Raw genomic sequence first — 24,786 nt, forward strand, 5'->3', positions numbered from 1 at the left:
AAAATCTAGTTCATTTTATAAATAATATTTTGGTATTTTTCACTAAAGATAAATCATGGTTTGCATATTTATTTAAACTAACCAGAGCATTAATTGATTGAAACGAATCTTGTATTCAAGTTAATGACTTCTCTAGATTATTATTACTCTTTGTATATCTGTCTGCTTTGTGATAAGTCTGGTATGTATATTCACCAAATTATCACACTAATATTATATGTATTTATAAATGGATAATGAAAAAACCCCAACTGCTAGTGAAATGCCTATTATTAGGTTTTTGATGATTATATAAATATTTCATCTTAGTTTCTTGTTTTTATGTTTAGGGACAAAACTAAGAATATTAGAAAACTTGTTTTGTTGAATATTTGATTTTCTAATTTTTCCTAATGAATAAATAACTATGATCTGAGAACTATTTAAATTCGAAACAGTAAATTTTAAAAGGATTTTATGTACATTAGCACTTAAACCACTAATGCAATTTAAGAAACTATTTTAGTAAGCATGTGAAGACCAACATGCCTAACTTGCATTAAACTATTTATTCAACAACAAAGTACACCAGTAACCAAACAACAAATAAGAATAAAATTTCCACATTCTCTCTATCCTTTGGTTTATTTTGCATTTGCCGAAACTTCTTTTACATTAAAATCTTATTTAAATATATTCATTTTTGAACTACATATTCCGAGCTGTAAATAAACTTTATAACTTATACTAGGGCAACTAATATCACAAGTTTAACAATGCTAGATTCTAGAGAAGTCTCAATCATCATCTGTTATTTGTTTGAAATTTCCGTAGCATCCAGATCTTAATGTATCAGCTGAATGTGGTCTTATATCTAATCCACAGCTGCTAGCACGCTCATGATCCATTAAAGTTAGTGAGGTGCAAATAGTTTCACCATAGCTGCCTGACATCACGTTCGGACTTTTCACTTCCTGAGGGCCACAACAAGTCTGATATTTGCAATTACCTTTTGATGGACAACCTAAAACGCAGTTTTCTTTGTCTGGATACTGTGAAAGATAAAGCAAAATATGTATGCATATATATCTAAAACTAGGTAAATTCAACAAATAATACATGCAATTTTAGAACAAAAGGTAATATAATGAAAATGTAATAGCTAACTGAGGTTTACTCAGAAGACAATCATTTTTATTTAATTGAAAGTGAGAATATGATAAAGATTTATATTTCTGTGCGTCTTGTGTATCATTTAACTGGTTCTTGTGGATCACTAGAGAAGAAAAAATGGAATATTTTTCCAACATTTCTTTTTCTATGTATTGGAATCATGCACATGTTTTTCATAAATTTAATGGTTATTCGACAAATAGCGAAATATTTCAGTGTAACAATGTTTGAATTTATTTAACTTGCTGGTTGACAACGTACCCAGTATAACAGCGAAATTGCTTAACTAATCAGTGGGATAAAAGAAGTTCAAGGGTTGACGATGATTGCTGTCGGTTTTGCGTAAAATTCTAATCAAAGTGAAAGGAAAAAATTAACATGTTCTGCACGGTAGATACTTAACATAGCTACATGAGAATTTTTGTCTCCGTAACATCCGGGCAGTAGCAAAAGAAAAATCGACAACAAAAGTTATTACAAAGAGTACGACAACAATTTTTTAGCAAAATACTAAAACGTTAAATTATTAGTTTTCGAGAGAGATAAAAACATTCAATTAACGGAAAAGGTATGAGCACTAAATTTTATATAAAAATGTTTCGATAAAAGATAACAGGTTTTTTGTTGTTTTTTTTCAAGGCCGCCGTCAAGCAGAGCAGACGTGTAAGTCGAGAGCTGCGAGACACGTACTTTAAAGACTAGGTATACTTTGTTGAAGTGCATAATTCATAGTTTTACTCTAAAAGGTTAACCCTTAGTCCTTATCAGGACTAGTAAAACAGGATGAAGAGGAAGATTGCAACGCGATCTAACGGAAAAGCCCTATCGAACGAAGAAATAATGGAAATGTTAAACAAGGCGATCGAAGGACCAGCCTCAGAATCCCTAAGCAGTTCAACAGAAAGTTCTGAAAGTGAATACTCAGGAGCAGAAGAAATATCGAGACAAGACGCAAATGCGACATCAAACAAGAGGAGGCTAAAGAAGAAAAAGGATAAGGTAAGTATAGTTTCTGACAATACTACTAACAATACTAAAAATCAAAGTGTTAATAACGTAACCAATGTTAATAATGACAAAGCCACTAGTTCTAACAAAAATAACGCAACTAACCTGAATAATAACAACACCACTAATTGTATGAACTCCACCACTGTCACACAAACACACGATTCTCCTCACTACAGAATCCCAAATCTGTTCATTGAGGGAGTAAACAACACAACACGCATCCCACAGATAGTCAAACAACTGAGGGCCTATTACCCGGGCATTCAGTTTAAGGACATCAAACGTCTTCCTAATGGAAGAATCATGTTAAAATGCTCTGAACCACAAGAGTTTGCACATATTTTGGCCCACTGGCCCAAGGATGCCTTCGGGGTCCAAGCCATCATTACTACACCAAAAAACAACACGCCAAAATTAACTGTCATTATCAGAGGTGTCGATTTCGACATCGAAGACAATGAAATCACAGATGAATTAAAAACCCAAGGTTACGACATTGTATCATCAAACCGAATTATCTCCTTCAGAACGAAACAAAAAACGCCACAGATCAAGGTAACCGTCAACAAAAAAGACGATCAAGACAAATTATTAAAAATGGTTGCTTCTTATTTTTCAAGAGACACACGACCGAACCGGAAAAAAAAAACACCAAAAACCCATTATTCAATGCTACAAATGTCAAAGGTTCGGACACACAAAAACTAATTGTATGGCCAATGACAGACGTGTGAGATGTGGTAGACCTCACGAGGTTGCTCAGTGTCCTAACGAGCGTAACCAAGTGAGATGCGCAAACTGTCAGGGCCCTAACGCAGCCAGTTACAAAGGTTGCCTCAAATAAACTCAAATACGTAATATATTTATTTTCAAAACCACGAACAATAACAATCAATCCCACATCACCAAACAACCTTTACTACAAACTACAGCAGACTCGCAAATCAAACACTCTCAACCTCAACCAACACTTACTTACGCGGACGTAACACGCCCGAAAACAACACAAGCATTCAACCCCACAGATTTCACCACAAACCTACTAGCAATGCTAATAGAATTGAGTGATCTCCCCTCATTCGAATCGAGTTACGAGTCACTCAAGGCTGTGTGTCGCCTTGCAAGTTATTATTTTAACCTTCCTCACCTCAAACCACACCATCTTTCACTCAAAATTCATGCAAGGGAAATAAAACAACACAATGATACAACACATTAAAATCTTACACATCAACTGCCAAGGAAATCTCAAAGACAAAAGGATAGAAATATTCAACATAAACAAATATATAAACGCCAACATAATCATCGTTTCAGAAACACTTTGCACAGAGAAACAAAACACCACAATCCCCGGATTCATCACGCACAGCATACCTCACTCAGAAAACAACAGAGGTATAATAGCTTACTTTAGTACGAAAATATCGCATTTAATCTCGATAGAAGATTCCTTTAAATCTAACATTAATGAAACCATTTTTTGTAATATACACTTTAACAACCGGCTAACTATTCCGATTCTAGCCATATATTGCTCACCAACCAAAGATATCGACATTAACTTCCTTCAAAAATGTGTTAATCGTAAACCCAAACCAATTATTATTGGGGATTTTAATTCACCGCATATAGAATTAAGGGGTAACAGAGACACACGCAGAGGGTCGTGCATAAAAAAATTATCTTTAGTAATAAAATGCACCTAATTAATGACCATACACCTACACACTTCTCAGCCGCCAACGGCTCATACGATGTACTCGATTTCATCATCGCACCCAAGGACATGGTAAACAGAATATCTAACTTTAAAGTACATGATGAAATCACCAGTGACCACTTCCCTATGTCATGTATGATTCACCCGCGCCACCCCGCCGTGGCGTACGTGACTCCCTCCGCATACACCTACACTAAAACAGACTGGCTCACTTTTAATGCCTCTCTGGACTCATACCTACCCCATCCAATTGAACATGCTAACAACAAAACAGAACTAGACAATTATGTTGATCAAATTACAGAAGCCATAAAAAACACAATTCCTAAAACAAATAAAAAAGCAATCACTTATTCAATGGACTCTAACACCAGAAATTCACGCACTAATAATCAAACGCAGACAATTAAGACGAACACACTACGTTACACGCGATCCACACATTAAAACAGAAATCAATAGAACAAATACAAAAATTAAACAAGAAATTAAAAAAGCAAGAGAAAACAATTGGCAAAACTTCTGTAAAAACTTAGAAAAACCAAGAACAATCCAAAAGAATTCTGGAAAAAATTCAAGAGTATTGCTTCAGACAAAAATCATATCACACACAACAATAAAATCGCAAGGACAGACGTAGATAAAGCTGACTTATTAGCTGACTATTACAAATCCTCATTTAGCGACCTAAACTCAGTAGATTTTGACACATAACACCAACACCATGTCAACAACTTCATAAATACAAACCAAGCTTCATTCTCACCATGATTCCATGGCAAGACACTAGAAGCATACTCAAGTTCAATCAATAGAAAAATAACCATAACCGAACTAAAAATTAATATCAAAAACTTGAAGAACACTTCTCCCGGACATGACCAAATACCAAATATTATTCTGAAAAAAAGCTCCACTCTCCTATTACAACACCTCACAAATATCATGAACATTTCACTAGCGACCGGATACTACCCTGACAAGTGGAAAAAAGCCATCATAACAACGATCCCTAAGAAACAAACTAATAGAACAAATCCAGATAATTTCCGCCCCATCAGTCTGTTAAGCTGCCTTGGCAAACTGATGGAGAGAATTATCTCCAACCGCCTCCTCCATTTTTGCGAATCGAATAACATCCTTCCAGAATCTCAAAATGCCTCCAGAAAAATAGACAAACGACAGATCACCTCACACGACTCACCGAATCAATCTACAAAGCTTTCAACAACAATCAAGTAACCATCGGGGTATTCCTAGATGTCAAAAAAGCATTCGACAGCGTATGGCACAATGCCATCAAATACAAACTAAATCACCTGCAAATAAATCCCACGATAGTTAAATGGATTTCAAATTTCTTAACCAATAGAACAGCACAAGTAAAAGTCAATAAAACTATATCCAAATCATTTAATATAACTGCAGGAGTGCCCCAAGGATCAGTCCTCTCTCCACTTCTATACATAATTTTCGTCAGTGACATACCTTTTCCAAATCTAACATACACACACAATTCACAATACGCAGACGACATCGCTATCTGGAGCACCTCCAGAAACCTAGTGATGGCCATGTCTCGCGTACAAGAATCACTAAATAACGTCTCAACATGGAGCAACAAGTGGAGAGTCGTGTTAAATCCAACGAAAACACAAGCAATCACCTTCTATAGGAAATTAAAGAAGCAAAGAAAAAATCTAGAAAAAATAAAACTATCACTCGGAAACACAACCATCAACATGAGCAAAAACATCACATTCCTTGGCATCACTTTCGACACAAAACTAAAATGGAAAAAACATATAAACAATATACACTCATCAATCAGAAAAAGGATTTCACATCTAATGACTATAACCGGTAAACAATCGAAATGCTCACCAAACACCATTATACAAATATACAAGGCTTACATCCGTCCACTAATAGAGTACGGATGTCAAGTAACATACAATATGTCAAACAACACACTCCAGAAAATCCAAGTTCAACAGAACAGAATATTAAAATCTGCATTCAGCCTACCATCATTCACGCCAACAAATTATATACATCAAATTAGCAATTTACCAACAATAAGAGATAGAATAACGGAAATATCACTTAAATATTATCTAAAAGCAGAAAATAGAAACAAACTAACGGCATCACTACACAAATTATCCAGTGCACCAACAAAATACATTTCACCTTACAACATATTTCAAGAATCACAAATTACTCAACAAAGAATGTAAATAAATAAATCCATGTCATTAACATGTATTCCTTTTTTTTCAGATACCGAGCACATGACAGGCAAAACTTTCGGCGCTTGTCCTGTGAAAGTGGGTTTTCTCGGGGCACTCCCGTTTCCCCCCACAGCAAAAAACTGAGGCATTGGATTTGTAGATCCCAGGCAACTTTATTGCCAGACCCTGAATCGCGCCGTTTGATTTGATTTGAATTATATTCATGAATTGTATTCATGTTCACATTTGCTTGACTTCTTCCTTTCGGGACAGGTCTCGGCCTTTCTTTCCGGTGCTGCCTTTGCCTCCACCCAAGACAACATTTAGAGAGACATCCTCCACCCAAAGAGTTAAAAATAATAATAATAATAATTAATTTAAAAAAAACCAACTTATTCCTAAAAACAATTCACGAAAGGGGACGAAGAGGAACCACAACGTTCTTGAACACCCCAGTTGGAGAGATAACTATTCTGATTTCTCTCTCTCTAAACTAAACCCCTGCCACGTTAGTTTGAGTTTTGATAACAGGTACCAAATATTTCATAGGACAGACAAAACAAGATTCCTACATACTGCGACTAGAGCTAAATTCCATCTTACAAGAGAGAAACTCAGTCATAATGGGTGCTAGAGGACGAAGTCCAAAAAAAGAAACAGAAGAAATCGACGAATTAAAATGATAATAACACTCATAGTTTAATTAAACTGTGTGTTTCAATTGAGTCTCAAACTTAACAGATCCAAACATCTTTGTACATGGCCAAGCGTGTTAAGGCGTGCAACTCGTAATCTGAGGGTCGCGGGTTTGCATCTCTACCGCGCCAAACATACTCGCCCTTTCAGCCGTGGGGGCGTTATATGTAATGGTCAATCCCACTATTCGTTGGTAAAAGAGTAGCCCTAGAGTTGGCGGTGGGTGGTGATGACTAGCTGCCTTCCCTCTAGTCTTACACTGCTAAATTAGGGACGGCTAGCACAGATAGCCCTCGTGTAGCTTTGTGCGAAATTCCAAAACAAACAAACAAACAAATCTTTGTACTTCGCAGGCTTAACAGTCTTATAAAATAGTTTTATACAGAATCGCTACTTACGAGATTTTTTAATTCAACAAATTCTGGTTGAATAGTTGTTGAATGAATTCCTTCTTCATGAAAAAATTCCTTTATTTTTTCGGCAACTTCCATATACTGAGATAAATTTTGACATAAGATGTGTGCTGAAGCGATGATCCTGTTTCCAGCCAATTGCCATACGTGAAACTCGTGAACAGCCACTACTCCTTCAACCTAGAAAACACGTGTACGCGTCAGTATCTTAAGTGCTACACTTGAAACATTTTATTTAAATAATCAAATCAAAAAAAAAAAATTCAACCTATAAAACATGTGGCTATACACATGTTAGTAAGTTTTAACTTCCACACATGAAATATGTGAATAACCAGCGATCCCCTCAACATAAGAAAACACATCGTTATGTACTTACTATACGTCATTAAATCTTGGGTCATAAAACGCCTTAATTGAGAGAGAAAAACATTTTGTAATAACATGTACGTGATATAACATCGTACACCGAGGGTTCTCAACCAGGGGAGAGAATTTTAGGGTTTCAGGGGGGAAAACTGGGATCACAGATTGGCAGACTCAAAATGTTGGAGTCTTAATCTTTCTACAATTCCACAGATTGTACATACTCTACAGGACATCACACTTTATTGAAGAGCTATCTGGGATAATTGTCCCTAATTTAGCAGTGTAAGACTAGAGGGAAGGCAGCTTGTCATCACCACCCATCGTTAACTATTGTGCTATTCTTTTACCAACGAATAGTGGGATTGATCGTAACATTATAACGCCCTCACGGTTGAAAGGGCGAGCATGTTTCATGCGATGGGGATTCGGACCCACGACCCTCAGATTACGAGTCGAACGCCTTAATCCTCCTGGCCATGAACGCCCTGTAGATTATGTACAATCTGTAGAATTGTAGTTTGTTTTTAATTTAATCTGAATGCCACGGATTAAATTAAAAATAAATATAAATATTTCACTTTATATTTGTAAAAATATTCCATTTGTAGTTATATTTGACTTAATCTTGTTTTTATTCACAGAATTTGAAGCCCATCATGAGTGTCAACAAAGAAAGGTACGATGATTCATATCTGCAATATGGATTCATATCCATCATCATCAATGGAGAAGAAAGGCCTCGATATGTTATTTGTACCAAATCTTTGTCAAATGATTCTATGAAACAACAAAGTTGAAGCAGCATTTGCAGAATATTCATCCTCAACACAAGAACAAGGACAAAACCGTTTGTGAACGTCATGGGAATGCTCTCAGAAAGATGAAGCTGGATTGAACAGAGCATTCCAAGAAATGAACCAAATGGTTATTGAAGCTTCCTATGTTGTAGTATTGGAGATAGCAAAGCAGAAAAACCACATACAATTGGGGAAACTTTGATCAAACCTTGCGCTCTCAAATTGGTGGAAATTGCCTTGGGAAATGGATTGGAGAAAAAACTTATAGCAGTTTCACTATCAAACAGTACTGTTCAAAAGAGGATCAGCGACATGGCCATTGACATCAAGGATCAAGTTCTGCAGGAGATCAAGTCTGCAGCATTTGGCTTATTTTCAATTCAACTTGGTGAATCGACTGTGTTTCCAGTTGCTGGTATTTGCAAAATATGTTCACTCAGGTTCATTTAAAGAGGAGTTTCGTTTTTATTCTCCTCTTGAAACAACTACCAAGGCCTCAGATATTTTGGAAAATGTTTCTTCTTCCTTTGAATCAGAAAATCTTTTATGGGATAATGTTTGTAGGTGTTGTACAGATGAAGCACCAGTTATGTTAGGGACAAAAGCTGGATTTCACGTTTGTGTAAAAAAGCGAGCTCCAAAAGTGAAATGCATTCATCGTATGATCCATCGTCAGGCACTGGCTTTAGAAACGCTTCCAGCTCCACTAAAGAATGTTTTGGATCAAGCAATTCAAATTGTGAATTTTGTCAAAGGAGGAGCTCTCGACCCACGACTTTTCAAGCAGTTATGTACCATCATTTGCTTCTTTTCCACGCAAATATTCGATGGATTTCAAAAGGAAATGTAACTGAGCGAGTATTTGAGCTTAGAGATGAGCTCAAATTATTTTTTGAAGTTGAGGGTAAGATGGAATTTTTTGCCTGGCTGGATGATGAGGAATGGATCATGTGCCTTGCCTATTTGGTTGACATTTTTGAGCAGTTGAATAAACTGAATTTTCAGACGCAAGGAAGAAATATAAATATCATAAATTTCACGGATTTCTTGATGGAAAATTGGAAGAGAAATGTCAAGATAAAATTTGCGATGTTTGAGAAACTGTCATCAATTCTTGTTACTGTTAGTGCCTCCATAATTTGCAAAAAAAAAAAATGAAATTTTGCAGCTTTTCACAGCACTGGAAAACTAATTAAGCCGATATTTTCCTGAACTAAGTGATGAGGAGTTGGAATTAGGGCGAAATCCATTTAAATCGTCAGTTGAAAAAGTTCCTGATGATTGTTAATATGAATTTATGGAGCTGAAGACTGATTTGAGAGCAAGAGATATGTTCGATGAGAAATCAATCACAGAATTTTGACCCTTGAGGTGCGATTTTTTATACAAAAGTGGCATAAAGAGCTATTCATGCATTGTTTCTATTTGTATCGACATATCTTTTTGAGTCAGGCTTTTCAACTTTGTTGCAAATGAAGACTAAGCAACGAAGTAGATTGGAGGTTGAAAATGACTTGAGTTGTGTGCTTTCAAGAACTCCTCTACGCGTCCAAGAATTGACAAAGAAAAACAATCATTGGTTTATCATTAACTGTGATCGTCATCAGAATAAACTGAATTACGATACCCTGGTATTCTATTGAACTTTCTGTTTATTGAAGTATGCTTCAGTACCTTTAGTCTCTTAAATTATTAGTAATGAATATAAGAAAAAACTATTTGTGTTCAAGTTTTAAAATCTATGAACATTTTTATTGCTATTAAATTTGTAAAACTACATTATAAAATAATCCAAATAAATATATATGTACTAATATAGAAAAAATAAAAGATTTTCAATAATATATGCATATTTTTTGGAATGCATCTTTTGAGTCAGGCAAACTTAGAAAGGGCAAAATGACATTTTGACATATGGTGAAAAGGGTGCATGGGGCAAGAAAAGATGAGAACCACTGTCGTACACATTAAGGCTGCTAAAAATTACTTTCAGTATTCCTTCGATGTAACTCTTTTCGTTTTTGCATGTATGTGATATTAAACTATTAGATAACTCTCAATATTATAAATATGACATTATATAACACTCTCGGATAATTGCGACACAACGTCAAATCTCTTTAGGCTACAGAAGTATAGTTATTATAGTACAAATTAATGGCTTCTATTTAAACAATATGTAACACACAATGGTGGTGAAGCGTTCAAAGAAATTCGCGGTTTAAACATTATAATATAATATAATATAAATTTGCCAACAGCAGTGAATCCTGATGTTCTTCTTAAAACTTAATTTTGATAAACACTGGGACAGTTTTTCTCTTAAGTAAAATGCTGAGCTATTAAAACTACATTCATCACATGGACAAGTTCCTGCAATAAAAACCATTCATTAAATTCGCAACAACTGCAGACGAATAACATAAACTGATTTTAAGAAAACTGCCTACTCAAGTAAAAACATATTGTTCTCGTGAACCTACAAAGGTAGCAATCAAACAGATACGTCCTATAGGTTTCTATACACGCGATATTAGAAGGAATCTTTACTTCAGTAGCTAAAGAATACTCTTATCGAATTGAATAAAGTAGACAGCGTGTTGTTTAATGTGACAAAATTCATATGATAAACTTACCTTCTGAAGTAGTTTATTTTCTAAAGTGTCTACTTGAATGTGGGTAGGTACTGTCTGCAGTAGGATCTTAGCCGAGTCAATAACTAGAATAGAAAAACCGCTGATGTTATTAACTTGATCTACTGTCTTAGCTTTACTATTATTATATGATACGTTTACCTGCAGACAGGTTAGGGTGAATAAACGAACGTCACAAGTCTTGAAGTGTTTCAACGATCATTTGCAAATGATAAAATTCTTAAGCATGTTTTCTAGGTTGTAAATAACAACCTCGAAGTGCCTCATTGTTACTATTACAAATATAATATATTTTAAGGTGTAATGACACATTTTGTGGTTCAAGTTAAACATTTTGTTGCTGAGTTATCAAAACGTGTATTCTGTATTCTTGTGCAGTAGCCGATATTTCCACTACTCTTTTCTAGCAAAGATGAAGTATCTTGTTTCATGTTTTTCAGCACACACCTTTTGAAGGTTGTGCGCAAAGGGGCAAGCAGGGGACTATGTCACCAGAATAACTAAGAATACAAACTATGTTACTTTGGTGAATGAACTACTGTTTATTTCTATGCATATGATATATATGTGTTCGTGTTCATATAGCTTATATAAATATAATTTTTGTGTGTTTAATGGCCGTCCCCTCCCGTAGCAATCAACATTAAATTCTTTCTTACGGGCCTGCATATATTAAAGCAATTTATTTTTAAGTATTTATGATATGTAGTTTTTCGGATAAAAGTTCGCCTTTTGTGCTTAAATTGTCCATACAAGAAGATTTTAACATTTATGTATGTCGAACAAATGTTTTCTAAAATGAGAAAATTGGCATTTTCGTTTTCATAGCTAAATAACAGCGACGATGGTTAAGGCGTTCGACTCGTAATCTGAGGGTCGCGGGTTCGAATCCCGCTCAGACCAAACATGCTCGCCCTTTCAGCTGTGGGGGCGTTATAATGTTACGGTCAATCCCACTATTCGTTGGTAAAAGAGTAGCCTAAGAGTTGACGGTGGGTGGTGATGACTAGCTGCCTTCCCTCTAGTCTTACACTGGTAAATTAGGGATGGCTAGCGCAGATAGCCCTCGTGTAGCTTTGAGCAAAATTCAAAAACAAACAAACAATCACTTATTTGGTTCCGCCACTTTTTTATCCTATACAAACTTTACGTTTCACTCCCCCCAAAAAAAGACAACAAACAACAAGATAAGATTCTACCCATTCCGTAATGCTTTGCGCTAACCACGAAATGTAGTGTGTAGGCTTTGATGACATGTATTATAATCTCTTATTATTTTCTTTATATACAAATTTTAACTGAAAAGTTCGGCTACACATGATAACATCACATATCATTTATTCGTCTATCTATCTTTATATCTATACAAACACACACATATATTTATATAATTAAAGCTTTTTACACTTACGATCGGTATAAAATCACAGAAAAGTGTAGAGTTACAGTTGTACTTTGAACTGATAAAAATATCAGATTTTACTTACACAAAGGACACGTTGACGCCATAATCAGACACACCATAACCACACTGTAATAAAAGATCAGAGTACAAAAGAAATTGTTAATCTTGATCAGGACATCTACACGATAGAAGGGGAAAAACGTTATTTAATATTCATAAGTTTATCTAACGTATCACGAATGTCACGTCAAAAGAAGTATTTTAAAACCGAAGTTACAATAAACATGTAACGTAAAGAAACTATAAACTCTAGTTTTTACATTGAACATTTTCTGAATATATATATATATATAATATAATTGTCTTATCTTATACAAAATAAACGAGTCTGCATAAAATTCTAATATCACATACTTATTTTCTAAGGCATACATTTACTTTTATTAAAACAGGATTCCAGATCATTTTGAACGAACCACTCGAAGCTTTAATAATCATTTATGATGCGTACAACGAAAACATTAATCTTGTTAACAGTTATGAATACTTGTATTTAAATGTTTTGTTTTAACAATAATACAGTTTTATCTGGTTTGAAAAATAAAGGTTCGTAAGTTTTGTTGCAGTTCGTGAAAAACTGCTCTATGACTCTCAGCCCAACTCTTAAGCGATGGATTAGAGGGAAAGCAACTAGTTGACATCATCCACTGCCAATTCATGGGCTATTTTGTCACCTTCGAATAGTGAGACTGACCATAACATTGTAACGCTTCCAAGTCTCAAACGGGCTAGTATGTTTTGCGACGTGTTTCGATCACACCACCTGGAGGTTACGAGTCTAGTGTTCTGACCACTATGCCACGCCAGGCCATTTTGTAAGTAAGTTCTAACTTTATTTTCGAAATGGTTATCGAAACCAAAAATATGTTATTTCTGAATATTTCCAAATTTTAAGATAAATACAAAGAAGATAAAATTTACCTTAGTGCTGGATCAACATAAAAGCGATATTTCCATCCAGTCAGCCAAATAATCAAGGCACTAATAATGACAATCACCGAGCCTAATGCATCAGCCAGTACATGAAGAAAGACACCTTTCATATTCATCTGCGAACTACTAGCTGTTAAGAATGAAAAAAAGCGATACTTGAAATACGACTTTGATTGTATTTTAATATCATATTGTTTTTTAAACAGTGAATTTGGTGTTACTATTACATACGAAATACATTTGTGTAATGAATACTTCAAACCATTTTTACTTGGTGAAGCTCTATAATAAAAAAAAAGTGAGAAAAAATACAAATTGTACGTTTCATAAATATTTCATTTATTACGAACATGGTTTGTCAGAAAAGATATCATCAGATGAAAAATGATATATCTTGTTAAAAAATGTACATGTTTAACCAAGCAGCCGGAAGTAATTTTAACACTTAACCTACAGTAGATGGAGTGTAAAGTAGGAAGAAGCTGAAGTTGATTTGGTCATTTAGAACTTTGTCTGGATTCGTTTTTATAGTCCTAGTTACTTCGAGAATTTCCAGGTTATTTATTTTCTTACCTATTTCATAGACATTTAATTTTTTCTCAAATAAAATTGTTGTTTCATTTCTATATTTATATAATGTGTGATGAAACAGTTGAGTTCATTTTTCCAGCTTCTCAGATTTTACTTAGACGGCCTGAGTGTGCCGTATACATTATTACACTCTGCCCAAATCTATCTATGAAATAATACAATTTATTTTTGTTTTTGACGTCATTTGGCACAGTATGATGGTCTACTGATTTTAAGTTAATGGTCCTTATTTTGTTCATCAAAAATCTGCAAATTAACTTAGTTGCATAATCATTATTTACAACAATTTACTTTATCGTTTTCAATTCAGTTTCATAATCTTGATGAATTGTAAGTTTGTGAGACATTGTAGAAGCACGTATGATGTCACCATAAATTAGATTTCTGAATGTACTGATGGAATTTATCCTATTACTTATGTAAAGCTGTTTAGAAAATTCGTGTTTCTGATTTTCCCATATTCCTTATTAAACTTGATAAATAAGTTTTGTGAACTTGTTTGTAGTTATGCTACTGGACCATTTGACAGAACATGATTTGTCTACAAGTATGTTATAAAGGAGCTTTAATTTGAATTGACGTAATGATAAAATTAAGCACAATGTTTCTTTTTCCTTTCTTTAAAGATGGATCTAGGGCTTTTTAGAAGTTAGAAACATATGGTAAAATAATAAATAAACAACAATATGAAATTTTAACAGTTTCTTTTTACATCCATTTAAATTTGAATTTTGTGTAAAGATTTGAATTTCCAAGGTTGCCCCACCGTATAATATAATAAACATATTTAGTGGTAATATCTAAAAACATCATAAAAATGGACTGAATCAGTCTGTTTGCCTATTTATTTCAACTATGCATGAACAAATACAAATGTTCAAACTATAGCAGTCAGATTTGTCAAGTGAAAAGCATGAGACAACAAAAATAATCCTCTTGGTTTCTTTTGAAATATATTATGATATGTACTGATAATTTGTTGTATTGACTGAAACATACAATAAGACCTACATGAAACTTAGAGAAAACAACAACAAAGGTTTACTTTTCGGTAGGTCGCTATTTAAAAATAAAGTTTAAAGATGTTCAAGCGCTTTCAAGCGAAAAATATCAATTGCATGCCTGTTTTATTATTCTTTGAAACTATTTGTTTTACCTACCGGCCTTTTTCTTTGGAACGTGATGTTCTTCCTCAGAAGATGTTTGAGCTTTGCTATCCACGTTAAAGATTTCTACATTTTCTGCCCCACTCTCTTCCTGAGGTTTTTTCTTGCTTCTGGAAGTATCATCATGGGAATGTCCACTATGGGAATGACCACCATGACTATGACCGTGTTCTAGAAATACGAATAGAATATAATCTCAATTTTCAAAAAATCTTGATTAATCGTTCGGCACTGTTTGTAGTAATATGATAGAGGGTTAAAACATTTCCTCAGTGGATAGGTAATACATCATTGTAATGTTTAAAACGTACTCGTGTTTCGAAAACTGTTTCAGAGATTACACTATGCTCTAAAGAAATTATCGTAAACATAATTCATTTTGAATTTACAAGATCTCTGAGACTGTTGCTGATTTTACAGCAATATATGATGAATTCAGTAAAACTATTGCTGATTTTCTAGTAATGATTTTACATGTGAGGAATTTAGACATACTTGCTTTTTTTTTCAGTGATAACATAATAAATACGTGATGACTTCGCTCAGATTGTTACTGATTTGACAGTGATAATTAAAGATGTGATGAATTCAGTCAAACTGCTGTAGATCTTACATATATTATTTAATATGTGACGAATTAAGGTAGAACTCAAAAATATAGTTAATGAGAAAAACGCTGGAAAGAAAGTTCTGTAAAATAATTTACTGTTTGAACCTACAAACTCACCGTGAAACAGGAACAATCCGATAACGTTAACAAGTAAACCAGCGCCACCTACATAGAGAATCAAGACAGGATTGTGAATTTCCTCGGGTTCAAAGAAACGTTTCAAGGCTTCCACAAAAATGGAAAAGCAGAGAGCCATGAGGAAAATAGAATTCACTAAAGCACCTAAAACTTCAGCCCTCGCCCAACCAAATGTATTCTTAGTCCACTTCTTAGGAGACATCTAAATATAGAAAAAAAGGAGTTTTGAAAAAAAAAACACTTTAAAAAGAAAATAATGTATTACAAAAACAGTTTAAGGTTAACGAAAATTACATTATATCGATTCGAAACTCAAGTGTTTTAATATATATTTGTTTGCGAAAAATAAAAGTGCTAAGTTTTACTTGTAACAGTTCTGAAGAGGAATACTTAATGATAAAAGTGATTATTTTTGTATTCATTTATTGAAAGAACTATCATGTAGTTAAAATTATTTTATTCTTTACTTTAAAAATTGAAAGAAGTGAAGTTTTTTCAGGTCCGTATAGTTTCTGTTTACAGTGTAAATGGATATATCATTTTCGACATTTATGAACAATTCAAACGCATGCTTTTTTGGTGTTGAAACCGTATTCTGTAACTGAAATAACAAACCATTGTTCTATCAAGAATATACTCGACTTTCTTGGAGCCATCTAGATATCACCAGAGTGACGACCGGGTTTACTTTACATGTTCCTTAAAGTGATACTTCACCCTATGTTGTAATTCAGCTACTCCATGATCAACTTTCTCAATTACACACCGTTTGAAGGAGATTTTTGCGTTAGTTTAAGACAGATGAATACGGATTACAATTATCACAGCAGTTTGAGGAAGAATCTTAAAAATTGGTTTATTTAGTGTTTAAAATGTATTTGTACTCATATGACATTCAGAAGGGCTTACAGAAGTGCGAGTTTTTAAAAACTAATTTTTATAATATGTTTATATATTATTTCATTAACTACATATCTTTCTCCCTTTCCTGTTTTTATTGCGTTTTTCTGACCGCTGATTGTTTAACTCAAAGTTTAGAGGTCTGTGTAATGTCATTTTAAGACAAACTTTCACAATCCTAACTTTTTTGATGAAAAGTGAATTATATCAGTGAACATGTCTGTATAGAATATCTGTTTCCATGTTTAAGAAATCTATGAGACTTCAAGTTAAACCCAATTCATTTTTTTTTTAAAGAAAGCAGAAGATCGAATATAGAAAATAGTACAAAGTGGTTAGAGTACACAGAGTTCATATTCTCACATGTGGGTAGATTATGCTTAGCGCACATTCTTACGCGTGGCTAGCTTATGCTGAACTCATATTCTCACATTTGGTTAAATTATACGAAGGTCATATTCTCATATGGCTAGCTTATACTAAGCTCATATTTTCACATGTGGCTAGTTTATGCTAAGCCCATATTCTCACACGTGGTTATATTACGCTAAGCTCTTATCATCTCAGATTACATAAGTTCATATTCCCACATGAGACTAAATTATATTAAGTTAGTGTGAATATATTACACTAAATCCGTATTTTCGTATGTGACTATATTCCATTAAATTTGTATTTATACATGTGATTAGATTACACTAACTTCATATTTCTACGTGTGGCTAGATTACACTAACTTCATATTTCCACATGTGACTAGATTACACTAACTTCATATTTCTACGTGTGGCTAGATTACATTGAGCTCAAATTTCTACATTCCGTTTAGTTTACGTTAAATTAAGTTCACATTTAGTCACTTACTTTGATTACACTAAGCTTCTATTCTTACACGCAGTCTAATTTAGTATAAATTGAGCTCATATTCCCAGGTGTCATTAGATGAGATTAAGCTGATCTTCTTCTGTGTGTTTCAATGAAACCGTCGAATATTTATAACCCGCGTGGTTTTAACGGTTGAGAAAATTACAGTTATTCAATATATTAAGTCAACTATTATTACTTCTTTTTCTGAAGTTCACAGCTTATACACTGAATGGAACTGAATGCAATAAGAAAATACGTATTTACTAACATCGAAGAGGAGTTAGAAACCATTTTCATTATACAATTCGTCTTGTAGTCTTTCTGATATGAAGATCACGGGATTCAGTTTCAAGTAACACTAGTTTATTGTCAAAATTTCAAATTCATCATAAAACTGTAACATTTTAACGTAACAACCTAAAAAACTCGCTTTGAAAAAAGCAATAAATGTAGAAATTCCAAAGTGGCGTTATCCCGCTTGGTTTTCTACCCTGCTTTCAAATTAGAAGCTTGGGGGAAGTTTTTCTGAGTGTGTTTCCATTTATCAATATACGTATCGTACAACTATGAAAAGCTTTGTTTCTTAGAAATTTGTGTTGTTTCTTCTCTAATTTAGTTTCACTCACCCTTATAGAAACAAAAGCTATGACAAGGGCTAGAACGTCCGAGAGCATGTGGAAGGAATCGGCTACTAACGCTGTAGAATTCGTGACGTAACCGACGACGATTTCGACTAGAAAGAAGCTGCTAGTCAATGAAAACATGCTGATCAATCGACATTTCTTCCCTGTATATCTTCCCATTCTGTTGTAAGACTCTTTTTTTTTTTTTTACCAACAAATATTAACTACAAAGTTATTAAACGCTAAATATATTAATAATAGTCGATATTAACGATTTGGAATAAATAGCTTTATTACAGTTTTCTGTTTGATCATTGGTTAAATTTCACTTTATCAAAATATTTAACAGCAAACATCTGAATATTTTCATCTGTTTTTGCTAGTATTTTTTCTTAAAGTGCAACACATTCCAATAAACCAAGCAGTTCTCTCTCGTGAGGGAAGAATTTCTGAATGACCAACGAAGAAAATAACCTAAAAAAGAAAATTAGCTCATTATGTATGTAGTTCATTTATTCAAAGGTATCTTGACACAATAAAAAAAATCGATTATATACGTATATTATACTTTGTGGTTTTACATTTATGTAAAAATCCATAACTCTTAGATAATGTACCAGTGAAGTATTAATCATTCTGTTAGTTTGTTGTCAAGTGCAAAGCTAAAGAATAAGCTATCTGTGCTCTTCTCATCACGGGTACTGAAACCCAATGCTAATGTTATAAAACCCTCAGACTTATCGCTGAGCCACACCACCTGGATAAATCTATCAAATAAATAAATATTTTCAAACTGTAAGAAAGGAGTATAAAAACTACATGAGAAAAAAATATTATTATTTTATTCTATCTCATATCCTTAATACTTTTTGCTTCCTTCGATATACAAGACGTATTAGATTAATCTTTATAAGTAATGTATGAAAGCACCCGTAACTAAATACATATGTGATTCTCTCGGTTCAAGCTTTATATCTTTTGCTACTCTTTAAAATTATAAATTTCCTGTATGTTTAATAAGAGCTCTTCACTGGATTTGTAATAGGTACGGATCACCCAGCTCTGGGGATCAGCGTGTGTTTTTACAACAATAATATTTACCGAAGAATGTTGAAATTTATTATATATTTCAGAAAAAACACACCAAAACTAATAATATATGTGGAAAAGGTTTGAGTTTTCATTTATTGGAATAGGTATTGTTATACTCGGTTTGATGTAATATGTGTTTACTCTTCAATAAAAAGTTGTAACGTTTGTTTTTTTTCTTAATTTTCACACAAAACTACGCAAGGTCTATTTGCGACAGCCGTCCATAACTTAGCAGTGCAAGACTGAAGGGAAGGCAGTTAGTCATCACACCACCCACCGCCAACTCTCGGGATACTCTTTTACCAACGACAGTGGGATTGATCGTCACACTATAATGCCCCCACGGCTGAAAGATCGAGCATGTTTGGTGTGACGGAGATTCGAGCCCGAGACCCTTAAATTACGAGTCGAGTCCTCTAACCATCTGGCCATGCCGGGCCCAGACAGTATTGTAATAATGTTTTAATAAGGAGCAAGTGTTTACATTAGTAAACATATAAAGTAGGGTTATGACAAGAGTTAAACTTAGCGATTACAATTTGCACAATTAGTAGTTTCTGTAACGATTCCTTGCATATGTCTATATAAGCACTATTGTAAAGAAAAAGAGCAAATTACCAGCCTTCTCTGCTCACACGAATGTCAATAAATCACCAAACGTTCAAATAAAGGTAAGGCTTAATACATATACACACACACACACACACACACTCACAGATAAATGTGCAAAACAGTTTCTCTTAAACTCGAAAAAGAAAAACAACGACGCGACTTTCAACAGACAAATGTGCACGAACACGTGCTCCGCTGAACACATATACGAGTTAATATTTTAAAATAATCTTCAAGAATCCAGGGAAGATTATATTGAAAGGTGAACTGTAAATAAAAGCATTTTCTTAAGACAAATATTTGATTCTTTATAGTTTTGAATATTATCGATCAGCAAAATATCATTAGAAAGATTTAATTCTAACGAGCAAAGAGTTTATCTACTAAACACAGTATTAAGCAAATTGATATACAAAAGTACGTAGCTACTGATTCATGATTTTGTTTTTTGTTTTTTTAAAATATACTTTTGGATGCCTTTGAATGTTTTACCTTTTTCAAGCTATTAGTTCTTTGTTATAACACTAGGTACATACATAAGTAATATAGATAACGTAAACAACTAAAGGTATTTTACTTCACCACTGATTAAATAAAACCTTCCAAAATATGATAGACAGGTGTAAATAACAGTGTAGAAATTAACGAACATTTTTGTTAAAGTCTTTAGTAAATCAAAGTCTTCAGTAACTTTTGAACCTGTGTGGCATTTCCGATAAAGTGGCCAGACTGTGAATCCGAGAATTTATGTTTCGTTTCCCGTTGTTGTAAATACTCGAACTTGGGAGTCATGCGTACGCTATAATAGCGACGGTCAAATTCGGCTAAACAAGAACAGCTCAAGAGTTTGCAGTGGGTGCTGTTGACTAGTCGTCTTTTCTCTATTCTATGAGTTTAAAATTAGAAAAGGGTAATGCAGGTAGCCATTTTGCAGATTTTCACGAAAATTCAAAAAAGAAACAAACAATCCTCACCAGATTTAGCCACTGATTTGTTAAACTCTGATATCCGATGAAAAGGATTTGTATTTCAAAAAAAAAAAGATAGTGTAAATTACTTATACTTATATTTTTTGTTAGAACTTCAAGTAATTGTTTATTACATATTCATTTTTAATTACAAAGAGTGTAATTTCTCTATGAGGAGGTGATTTAATTTCTTCCTGAAGTTTTTTTAAAAAAGTGGCCCCTATTTTTGATGTCAAATGTTTACTGTATTTTGTTATTTATTATTAAAAACTATCTTTTAAAACATAATATCTTTGCGCTGTCTGAAAAAAACAAACAAACTGATAATATAGTTTCATTCTTCAAAGTCCCCCGGTAGGTTAGCGATAACTTTCCGGATGTACAATGCTAAAATTTAGTATATGATTTTCCACGGTAGACAAAACGCAGATAGCTATAGCGTTGCTTTACACTAACCCTTCCTCTCAAAAATATTCTTTAGGTATCTTAACATATATTTAAACAATTTCAAATTCAAGTATTTCGTAGTTTATGTTTTTTGAAGTCTTACATCATCAAATAGTAAAATTTTAAATCTGTTATAATTCTTACTTACATATTGCACTATAACACAGTTGGTGACGAACCTTATGTTTGTCATTAAATTATTAAAGAAAATATCGAGCGAGTTAAATATATTTTTGAAATTCCACTATTCTAATGCAAAAAAAAAAATGTATATATACTTAACATTCCACGTTCATACTTAATATTATAAAGTTGATATTAACTTCATTTCTCCATACCCCGTGGCTAAACGATATGACTGAGACTGTAACGTTAAAATCAAGTTTTAATACCCGTGGTGGTCACATTACAGATAGCCCATCATGTCACTTTACGGTTAACTACAAACGAAATAAATCTCTATTTTATCAAGACATGCAGGCCTTCAATATCTCAGCCACGATTGAAAAGTTTCGATTTTTTATCGCAATTTTGTAATTTATATTCAAAAGGCCTGAGATTTCTCAGGAGTTGCTTAAAATCTTTGTAAGTTTTTCAATTAAAGAAAAATTGTTTTTAAAGAATTTTCATTCAAGTTTGTATATTTTGTTAAACCTAATAGGAAAAATGAACTTACTTATTGAAAGTTGTTATCTCAGGCGTTGTAATGGTGTAGTATCTTTCGTATTGTTTGTCTCCTTTTACGTTGCAGGTTTGCACACGGCCTTTTGTTCAAAGGGCAATTTTACTAGATGGTTCAAGACAAATTTAGAATTAGATTTTTATTTATAAAGTAACGATAATATCTATGTGCTACTGATACCCCCTCACCCAGAAAAAGAAATTATCACATATTATTTTTTATCATGGATATAAAGATTACGTGGATTACAGTTATATCATATTACCTCAACCTTGCACTACAAGTTGACCTACTTGCGATGAAAATTTAATTTTTAAGAAATTTTATTTTTAAACTATAACGTTATTTTAAACAGTAAACAAAAATCCTTCAAAGAATATGAATGTTTGCCTAAACAACAAAATTGTGATTCGCCAACTTAATCTATGATAGTTCACTTCACACCGAAACATTTGTTTTTCGGATAAGTGATGATACAAGAAGGGTCCTGATCACTATAGTTCTGTCGTTTTCCAGCCGACCTGATAAGTCCTCATATATAGCGTTCTTTACAAATTGTCGCATAATTTCTTTAATTTAAATTGTAACTTTTTTATAAAAGAGATGCACTTTCTAATTAGCCCTAACAGGAGACACACGCACACTGTATTAGATTCATGTCTTCCCGTCAGCTCGTGAGATTTAACGGCTGTCAAAAAGTTATAATGAAATCATACAAATTTAGAATTGTATTTCTTGTTATCCTATTCTATTTTATTTTTTTACTTTATTATAGAGGAGGGCAAAAACAATTTTTCCAATTCTATGATTCATTTATCAGTGAAAGAAAAAAATAAGTTATAGAACAAATCGTGGTAAACCGTTTATGTACTACATAAGTAAAGATGCAAAACTAAAGTACGAAAACAATTCCAAATACATTTAGTTTTATTCTTTAGGTAAGTTTTTATTGTTTATAAAACAATAAATCTAAAGACTGGACAAGAAAAAATTATATACAGAGAAAGATGCTTACAACTGGATACTCACCATGTATAGAATCCTTGGTATCACTAGGAGAATAATGCTGTTAACAAGATTTTGTAACAGTCTGCATTTAGCTCAGTGTTTAGTCTGATGCTGGCTCCAAGAAACCAGTTAATGTCAGCTCCAAGAGAACAAATTACTTTTGAAATCAGTGTCGGTTCCAAGAGAACAAATTACTATCAGTTACAAGAAAGAAATGCTTATATTACTGTTAAAACTGGTTAATATCAGTTCCAAAAGATAAAACCAGTTAATGTCGGGTCCAAAAAATAGCTCCTAGTTTACTGTTGAAATTAGCTAATGTCGGCTTTAAGAGAAAATAATTATTGTAGAAATTAATCAATATTGGTTCTACGAGTATGTAGATGAAAGTTTTCTGTCGAAATAAGTTAATGACAGATTTAGTTGACTGTTCAGATTAGTTGTTTTCAATTCTAAGAGTAAAACAGTCAGTTGTCCGCTAAAAGTAGTTCCTAATTCAGTTAAAACAGCACAACTTAATGAATTACAGTTAGGAAAATAAAATAAAACAAGAGAACAAATCGTAATTATTTAAAAAACTAGCCGATATTATTTTACTTATACAGAATATCTACCATACATGAGGTAAAAATGTGTCAAGAAGAACAATCTTATAACCTTCACTTACTTGTTCTCCCCAAAAGAGTCAACATATAATAAAATAATAAATTGAGTACTTGCTATTAGAAACTGTCAAACAAGAAACACTTGTTAAAACCTTTCTTGGATAATCAATTTCCTGTTTTCCCGGCTTTAACATCCTGTTAGTAGGGTATGCGATCAAATCCGGAGATAGCTTATTTTAGAGCTCGTAATGTAGTTGACAGAAGTTTAAAGTGTTTATTCTTGAAAGTAGCTATGATGGAACATAATATTTTGCGTATTTACCGGTATACTGTGGAAATGTTTTCTTTTGTTTTTTTCTAAAAGGGAATAATGTTTTTCTTACCATTATTAACATACCAATTTCAAAGAAAATTGGCCTTACTGGATTGTATTGTTAACTACTAAATATCGTATCGTGCTCTATGATAAAGTTGTGAAAAGTTGTTTCACTAGAATATATACTGTAATATTATTGTTATTTTTTTATTATTTGTTTACTTTATTTATGGCTTTGCTTATTTGCCCAAAATACGCAAGAGCTGGTTACGCTAGTCTTCTCTAATTTTGAATTGGTTGTCGAAGGAAGACAGCTAATTACAACTTTTAGGCTTCCCATGTTTGATCGAATAGCTAGCTGGATTTAACCGCCACTATTAATGTCGTACCAACGATCCTAAAGCGTGGAGCGAGATTTTGCGGCAAAAGACCTAACCGTTGATTCTCGGAATAGTAGTCCGTTACATTAACCACTTGGCTACGTTCAGCTCTGTTTGTACAGAAAATTCAAAGTCCTTGTTTCTTTCAATAGGCCCAGCATGGCCAAATGGTTAAGACACTCGCCTCGTAATCTGAGGTTCGCGTGTTCGAATCCCCGTCACACCAAACATGCATGCACTTTCAGCTGTGGGGGCATTATAATGTGACGGTCAATCCCACTATTCGTTGGTAAAAAGAGTACCCCAAGAGTTGGCGGTGGGTGGTGTTGATTAG

The 24,786-nt window shown here is 33.4% G+C and overlaps 2 protein-coding genes across 7 annotated transcripts; one reads left to right on the top strand and one right to left on the bottom strand.

Annotated features, from left to right (window-relative positions):
• Positions 1-595: 595 nt before the first annotated feature.
• LOC143225819 (proton-coupled zinc antiporter SLC30A1-like) lies at positions 596-23,912 on the bottom strand. Of its 5 annotated transcripts, XM_076455878.1 has the most exons (11): positions 23,173-23,383; positions 22,138-22,248; positions 20,697-20,932; positions 18,346-18,816; positions 15,932-16,154; positions 15,199-15,375; positions 13,436-13,577; positions 12,537-12,580; positions 11,032-11,114; positions 7,215-7,409; positions 596-1,031 (listed from the first exon to the last, which is right to left on the bottom strand). In XM_076455878.1, the coding sequence occupies exons 4-11, from the start codon at positions 18,520-18,522 to the stop codon at positions 777-779; spliced, it is 1,296 nt and encodes a 431-aa protein (XP_076311993.1). In that variant the 5' UTR covers positions 18,523-18,816; positions 20,697-20,932; positions 22,138-22,248; positions 23,173-23,383; the 3' UTR covers positions 596-776. The 5 variants fall into 5 exon arrangements, with proteins under 5 accessions (XP_076311993.1, XP_076311992.1, XP_076311991.1 ...); XM_076455877.1 differs by lacking the exons at positions 20,697-20,932; positions 23,173-23,383 and adding an exon at positions 23,819-23,912; XM_076455876.1 differs by lacking the exon at positions 20,697-20,932.
• On the top strand, positions 865-10,235 carry LOC143225820 (uncharacterized). Of its 2 annotated transcripts, none has more exons than XM_076455881.1 (3): positions 865-1,078; positions 1,792-2,151; positions 8,240-10,235. In XM_076455881.1, exons 2-3 carry the CDS (start codon positions 1,936-1,938, stop codon positions 8,393-8,395), a joined length of 372 nt encoding a protein of 123 aa, XP_076311996.1. In that variant the 5' UTR covers positions 865-1,078; positions 1,792-1,935; the 3' UTR covers positions 8,396-10,235. The 2 variants fall into 2 exon arrangements, with proteins under 2 accessions (XP_076311996.1, XP_076311997.1); XM_076455882.1 differs by having other exon boundaries at positions 954-1,078; positions 1,911-2,151.
• Positions 23,913-24,786: the final 874 nt, after the last annotated feature.

This window comes from Tachypleus tridentatus, chromosome 9, assembly GCF_004210375.1.
Source record: "Tachypleus tridentatus isolate NWPU-2018 chromosome 9, ASM421037v1, whole genome shotgun sequence".
NCBI lineage: Eukaryota > Metazoa > Arthropoda > Merostomata > Xiphosura > Limulidae > Tachypleus > Tachypleus tridentatus.

Coding starts and splice junctions, on each gene's coding strand:
- LOC143225820 (XM_076455881.1), top strand. CDS start 1,936: ATGAAGAGGAAGATTGCAACGCGATCTAACGGAAAAGCCCTATCGAAC. Junction 2,152..8,239: donor TAAAGAAGAAAAAGGATAAG/GTAAGTATAGTT, acceptor TTTTATTCACAG/AATTTGAAGCCCATCATGAG.
- LOC143225819 (XM_076455877.1), bottom strand. CDS start 18,522: ATGGGAAGATATACAGGGAAGAAATGTCGATTGATCAGCATGTTTTCA. Junction 11,115..12,536: donor GGCGTCAACGTGTCCTTTGT/GTAAGTAAAATC, acceptor TTTCTATTCTAG/TTATTGACTCGGCTAAGATC. Junction 7,410..11,031: donor AAAATAAACTACTTCAGAAG/GTAAGTTTATCA, acceptor CGTGTTTTCTAG/GTTGAAGGAGTAGTGGCTGT.